Here is a 7253-nt window from a genome sequence, read left to right on the forward strand (position 1 = left end):
AAGACTTTATGATTCAAGAAAGTCAGATTATAGTCAGTTTTAAATAACTTAATTATTCAAGATAAGAAATATGAATTATGTATCACTGAAATTACAGATTACTAACCTCTTCTCCTAAATCCTTTTATTAGATGTACTAATGAGTAAGGAAACAAGAGGATAATCATACAAAAACCAACCCTTAGAATCTCTACTAAGGTGCTAATTTGCTTGCAAGAAAATCGTCCAAAATCTAAATAGACAAGTCAACTATAATTATAGATTTTGAAAATTTATTTTATTTTTTTCAGATTTTATTTATTTGAGAGAGAAAGAGAGAGCACACGCGGGGGAAGAGGCAGAGGGAGAGGGAGAAGCAGGCTCCCCCATCCTCCCAATGGAGGACTTGATCCCAGGACCCTGGGATCATGACCTGAGCAGAAGTCAGACGCTTAACGACTGAGCCACCCGGGCGCCCCTCCATTATTTTAAAATGAAACATTCTATGTTATAATTTTTTCAGGTTACTAGAGAACAAGAATTGGATTCAAGGATATTTAGTTTGGCTTTTTTTATGAGATAAAAGTACTGGTATCTTTTTCTCAGTGCTTTGAATTCTAACTTCTCACTTCATGGATAGACTATAACACACAGAAGTAGAGAGGCCAAGGATGAGAGCACCATTTAGCTTGATTTTCCTTTCCGTGGTATTCTCTAATACTGAATGTGTTACAGCTGATGGAGAAAAAGAATTTCATGCCTTTTTTAAGCAAAACATGTTATTTCTGTTTTATTAATTATCCTACAAAATACCAAATTAGAATGATCCTTATTCTAATTGCTTTCAAGTGATCAAGGCAGAGATTAGCCGACCTAAATAAAGTGTATCCAAAAGGATGCATGTTTAAGGCCTGTTCATCACAGAAGTATTTCAAGGGGAAATCCACTGATCTCACACATCCACTAACCTACACGGATAACCCGAAACGGATTAAAGGGATGGCAATGCAATCCCCACAGGCTAAACGATCGTCCTCACCACACCCACATCTCCAATGTCTGGATTGCGTTCTACTCAGAAAGTAGCACCTCTTGTAATCTGGGAGGAATCCATAGGAATACAGGTAGTCACACACACAATACGCCACTGTTAACAAATATATAATTCTCTCCGAATCCGAAATTCTGGCCTCTTATTATAAAACTGGTGCATAATCACAGTAAGGTCATCTTTGTCCTCCATTCCCATTTTGTAAACAGAAGGCAAGGGGGAGAAAGCATCCTACACCTCAGGCTGGGAAGGATTCTGAAATGCAGCTGGCTAACTCAGTTGTCTTTTTAGTGCACAAAGGGCCAAGACATCCTTTAATCTACCAATCAGATGGTGGATTCTTCTATTTGAGTACACGGTTATGTTTTGGTGTTTCGTAGCTCTTGTAACCAAATGGAACCATAACCAGAAGGACAGAAAAGAGTTCCCATCTTCCCACCTGCCAGGGACACTGGCCTCAAGGTTACAACTGACCACTGCTCCACTTTCAGCTCTCAAGTCGTTGATTGAGCAGAAAATACAAAAAGGATAATTCAGAGAACTACGACTGTCCATACGTAACTTGGAACTTGGCTCAAGAAATCAAGATTTGCCAGACTCTGAGGAAATTTGTCATTGGTCATCCCACCCTCTACTGACACCTGAGTGAAAATACTCTTTCAAAGACAAACTTTTAAAAACAGGTGATTGGGGAATAGGAGGCTTTATTTACTACTTGCATTTGCATCATTTAACATTCCTGCCCCTGCAGTGGCCAAAATGGCCAAGTCTCAAAATTAAACCTAGCAAATAATTGATTCCATTGTCCCCCAGAATTTTCATGTATAAGATTGTAAAAGATTGCCTGGAAGATAAGATTCCTTCCATTTTATTGAAATACACCAGATAAACCGAGGACTTACGGACTTGTGCCTCAGTGCCCCTAAACGTTAGGCTTCAGTAGTCAAGTTTTTTTTTACACTCCATATGATCTGATAGAAGTGATATTCAATTAGTGTAATGTTTTCTGAGAGCTGAGTACTTACTCAGTAAATGACAGATAACATAATTAGCGGGAAAAAAAAGAGAAAGTAAACTGGATTACTAAATAGTCAGCAGGCATCTGATATAAACGTCATTTAGATGGAAAAAAATCTGTTAATAGCCTTTATTAGTGATCAGCATTCTACCAGGGAAGGGGGGGTGTATTAGTATAACCCCCAAATGTCCACACACCCAGTCAAGAAAGCTCAAGATGCAATTCATAACTAATTCAATGTATAAAGTGGTCTCATTTGAGCCATCTGCATTTATACTATTTTGTCTATTTGAGATTAAAGACAATTTGAAATTGCAATGCCAACAGGCCACCTTATTTCTGGAGAACCCCTACATCAGAATTTTTTGCCAAAATACTCACTTGGTCTACTAATAACCAGACCTATTTGGTTTAGTCACTATCTGATACATGACACAGAGAGCACAATAATGACACAAAGGTTAAACTGTAGAAAAAGTAGATGGCCCAAGGTATTCCCCAACTTAACAGGGTCCAATCAAAACCAGGGAGCCAATATGGTCCTACAGGCCAGGGAGCATGCCACCCGTGGGGGATGGGGGAACACTTGAGCAAACACAGATATGGTCCCTGCCCTCGTGGAGCATCCAGAACCAGGACAACAGTCAAGTCACTAACGTCACAAATGTGGAGCAAACTGCTGGGAAGGGTCTGTGGGGCTACAGGAGCCTAGAAAGGCAGATGGGATTACTCAGAGGTCAGCAACTGGAGTTTCACAGGGCGAAGAGGGGAGGCAAGAGCTATGTGCTGAGTCATTCTTAATTAGGGAGTTCTTTTCAAAAGGACTTTTGAAAACCTGTGTAATAAATTTTGCTAGCTGAAAATGAAAAACGACACCATTTTCCAAGGATACATGTAAGTGTATTGATTTGTCTCCAAATTGATAACTGGGCAGTGTGCCAAAAAGCTCAATGATAGTCTAGATGTTATTTAAGTCTTTTTTTTTTTTTTTAAGGAGGTTGCTTGGCTGCTTCAAGATGGTGGCAACCAGGAAGGGAAGATAAGGTTATGCAAGAAGGACAAAAAGAGAATGGAAAGAATATTTTTAAATGAACAAATTCAAGTTTACCAGGAAGGGATTAAGTATCCTATTTCAGCAGGAACTCTTAAGAAGACCTGAAGTAGTAAAAACCAAGAAAAAATGTCCCCAGTTGCAAGCTTTTAACAATTACACCTTAAAACCACTCTCACTACTGGATGCTAAATACTGGTTATGTGGCCATTTTGGCAGTAATCAGCATCAAAAGGTGATACATACTTAAATATTAAAATGTGACTTAGACCTCAACAGGACTGCACCTTACACGTGCCCAAAGATTAGGCACTGTCTTGGAAAGTTAGATATTCTGGCAGTTTGTTCTTGATAGTACCTACAGCCCCAGAGACCATGGGTTTTACAAGTAGTTATAAGTTAAAGACTAGAAGTAATCTAATTAAGTGCAGTCTCTCAGCCCAAACTAGACTAGGACAGCTAAAGAGGTCAGGGCAATGAGGTCACAGTTCTGTGAAATTTACCCAGATTTTAGGGGGGGGGTGTTTTTCACACTGTAAACAGTTAAAGTTCCTCACATTTTGTATCCTCAGATAAAACACGGGTTGTGAACCCATGTAAAACACGGGTTGTGAACCCATGTAAAACCCATGTAAAATTCTTTTAAAAGAATATTAAGTATGATAAGTTATCCACCATCTTCCCAACCCATGAAACACATGGGGTTTTTGAAAAAAAAAAAAATTAAATATGATAAGTTATCCACCATCTTCCTATAAGGATATTGCAAAACAGATTAGGTGACGCCTTGCTAATGAACACACATGCTGGAAAAACAGATCTAAAATACAACGATCAAACAAGTCACAGTCTTGGCGGCTATAGCGGCCAGGAGTGAATATTTCAGCCTTTAAGACTTAAGACTATAAAATACAAAATCTCTAGGAGGTTCAGCACTGTCTCCATAGACATGAGTGTAAAAATCCTTGCCTACGTCTCTGACCGCATCGTTTGGGAACTTCTAACTACTACTCCCCCAGTATGTTTACCCCTTGAGTCCACAGGCAATGAACTGAGCGAAAAGGAGGACGCTGCCTTGTTTACGAAACCTGTCATTCCTTTTGGAAGTGCAGCGTCTACCCAGGTTTTCTTTGGCTCAGAGCGAGCTACACCCCAGGCTTTCTCTGCATCAGGAAGGCGGTGTCGGCTCGAGCCGCAGCCGCAGCAGGGCTGGGTACCAAACCCGGGTCTTTCCAGGCACAGCCGGTGCCAAAGACCATACGCGGCGCGGAACCCACGGGTGGAGGCTTCGCCACGCTGCGGCACGGGTCCTGGCCCAACAGCTGACTTTACGAATCCGGGACAAAGAGGGGCGGGGGGCGCAGGACCCTCGGAGGGTGGGTCACTTCCCACCCCACCCCCCTCGGGCTCCCCCGAGCAGCTCGGGCGTCGCGGGCTGGGTCGCTCCCACCGGAAGAGTGCGGAGAAAGGCTGTTAGCGGGGGGCGGGGGGCGGATTTTATTACTGCGGTTGGCGCAGTCGCCTCCCCCGGAGACCCACGACAAAGATGCAAACCCGCCGCGCTCGCTGCTGCTCTGGTCCCGCCCCGGCGCATGAGACCCTGGAAAGCTAGAAAGAGGGGTGCGTGCTCCCGAGTTTGCAGATGGGCTGGACCGGCCGGGAAGTTCTGGCAGGCGGAAATCAGAGGGACCACCCCCCAACCCTCACCCCCACCCCCGCCCCCGGGGCAGGTGGCCCGGCGCGCCCGTACCTTGGTGGCGGGGTCCGCGGCAGCGATGGCCGGGTCCCCCGGCGCGCTGGGCGCCGCCTCCGCCGCAAGGCCGCCGCCGCTGGGCTCGGGCTCGGCCGGCGTCGCGCTCCCCGCCTCCGGCTGCTCCGGGCTCCGCTGCTCCGTGGAGCTCCCAGCACCCATGGCTCTTCTGCGGTTCTCCCGCGCCCAGCTGCCCGGTCACGCCTTCCCCCAAATCTTAGGAACGTGGAGAAGAGCGAGAAGCCGTGCGCCCGCGAGGTCCCAGGAACGCCTTCCTCTCCCGCCGTCCTCCTCCGAACGCGCCCAGACTGCGAATGAACGAGACGCGCTCGCGGCAAACTCCTTAAAAGAAAAAAAAAAAAAAAAAAAAAAAAAGGCCACCTCTTTGCCTCCTCCTCCCCCTTGTTTTTCCCTCGCTTCATCACATGAGCACAGCCCCAGACACGCCTTGCAGCAGCATCTCCCCCCAGGCTGTAGGACCTGAGGCGCAGTCCGAGCCTCGAGCCAGGGTCCAGGCAGGCAGCCCACCCCGACCCCCGGGCGCTTCCCATTCCTAAATGGGGACGCGAGCTGGGGGACGACCCAGGGTTGCAGAAGGGGGGGGGGGCCGAAGGCCCCTCAGGGAGATTGGATTTGCTGCGGTTTATTAAATGATTGATAACCCAAGGCAGAGCTTCTGCTGCAGCGCACTTTTCCCTTCGCCCAGCAAGCGAACCCAAATCCCCAGTTGCTTTCCTTCGGACTGTGTTATCCTCTGAATGTTGGTTCCTGCCTCCTCCCCACTAGCAGAAGAAAGGGAAGCGCTCCTTGGCTTCTCCGGAGCCTGACCATATTAGGACACCTCACGTGGCAGGAGCTGGGAACCGAGAGGGTAGCGCAGTCAGGCCATGGATGAGGTGGGCCAGGCGGCCCCAAGCTCGCCTATCATCCGAAACTAGTGATGTCAGGCGATGCCATCAGCGACACTGGCTGGCCTCCTTCCTTGGGGAGTTCGGGGAAGTGAGGCTGTGACTGGAAATGTGCCTGTCCTTCTTTGAGGGCGTGATGCTGGAGGTCCAGGCCCCTTCTCCCTCGCGCCATGCTGAGACATGACGACATAGATCTCTTCTTCATGGGCCATCAGTAGTTCTCCATAGATGAAGGCTTTGAATAATATCAGCAGAAGTGGCTTGCATTCCTATCCTTCATACTCCTGAATACTCGTTACATGAATAGAGAAGGCAGCCAACAAATATTTGAACGAAATCAAATTTTTAGGTGGATTATTGGGCACATAAGCATGAAGGTGCTGGGGTTGAAAGAAACATTATCCCCAGTTTTAAGTGGCAACAAAGTACCTTAGTGTTCACAAATAGTTGGAAGAATGAAGAAACTCGGAATATCGACACTAGATACCAGATAAATATCCCATACTCAGATTTTGTACAAGTTAGTGGAGAATTGATGTAAGTGGTTAGTTCAGTAGTGGAATATTTTGTGCCTAATTGTGGCGTGTAGTATAATGGCATATGGTTATCCAGCATAAAATTTTTCCACATTTATAATTTTTATTTGAAGAAGTACATAAAGTCCTCTTTCTCTGGAATATATCGCTTCTTAAGCAATATTAAGCAAAATGGTTGGTTTTCATAATTTTTAAGCATTTCATCCATTTCAACTTAAATTTTCTACTACTTAGGAAGCATTCCAGTACTTACTATGTGCCAGACACTGTTCAAAACACTTTGCATATCTAATCATATTTAATTCTTACAACAGCTCTGTGAGGTAGATCCTATTATTCTCATTTTACCAATGGAGTGGAGGAAGGTAGGCCCAGAGAAATCAGATCAGGTGCTCAAGATTTCACAGCTGGTAGGCAAAAAAGAGCAAGGATTCTTCCCACACTGAGCCTCTGTACAACACTTCACTCTCCTTCCGTAGAAAGCTTCCAGTGTGTTCTCTGTTCTCAGGGATATCTGTGAAAAGTGGCATTTTGGCCTCACCTAAGACGTTAAGGGCTAAAAATGCTATTAAAGCCTATCTGAGAATGATTAACGTCAGCACATATGAAAATGTATCAGTAAGTAGTACAAACACTATCAAAATGTCCCATTCTGTGAGATTATACTTACTCAGTTCTTGGGAAATTCTTAACAAAGCTTTTCACATCTAGCTTTCAAATTTTCGGAGAAATATTACAAGGTCAAAGATTTCAAGTCAACGGTATACAACCCACATGCTGAGGAAGACATCACCAGTGTCTGCCTAGATTAGCAATTGCTTGCTTTGTGTTTATTTTTCAGGTCATGAAAATGCTCATATTCTGATTTTTTTAAAGCAAAAATTTTTTAAGATTTTATTTTTATTTATTTATTTACTTATTTTTAAAAGATTTTATTTATTTATTTGACAGAGAGATAGA

General features: G+C 44.6%; 1 protein-coding gene across 1 annotated transcript in view; it reads right to left on the reverse strand.

The window, feature by feature from the left end:
• Positions 1–5173, reverse strand: part of AKAP12 (A-kinase anchoring protein 12) — a 95588-nt gene extending 90415 nt beyond the window's left edge. The window contains exon 1 of the mRNA XM_027603453.1: positions 4850–5173. Coding sequence (XP_027459254.1) covers positions 4850–5011 — 162 coding nt within the window. The 5' untranslated portion in view covers positions 5012–5173. The remainder of the gene's footprint in view (positions 1–4849) is intronic.
• Between the last annotated feature and the right edge of the window lie 2080 nt (positions 5174–7253).

The sequence above is a fragment of the Zalophus californianus genome, chromosome 7 (assembly GCF_009762305.2).
Source record: "Zalophus californianus isolate mZalCal1 chromosome 7, mZalCal1.pri.v2, whole genome shotgun sequence".
NCBI lineage: Eukaryota > Metazoa > Chordata > Mammalia > Carnivora > Otariidae > Zalophus > Zalophus californianus.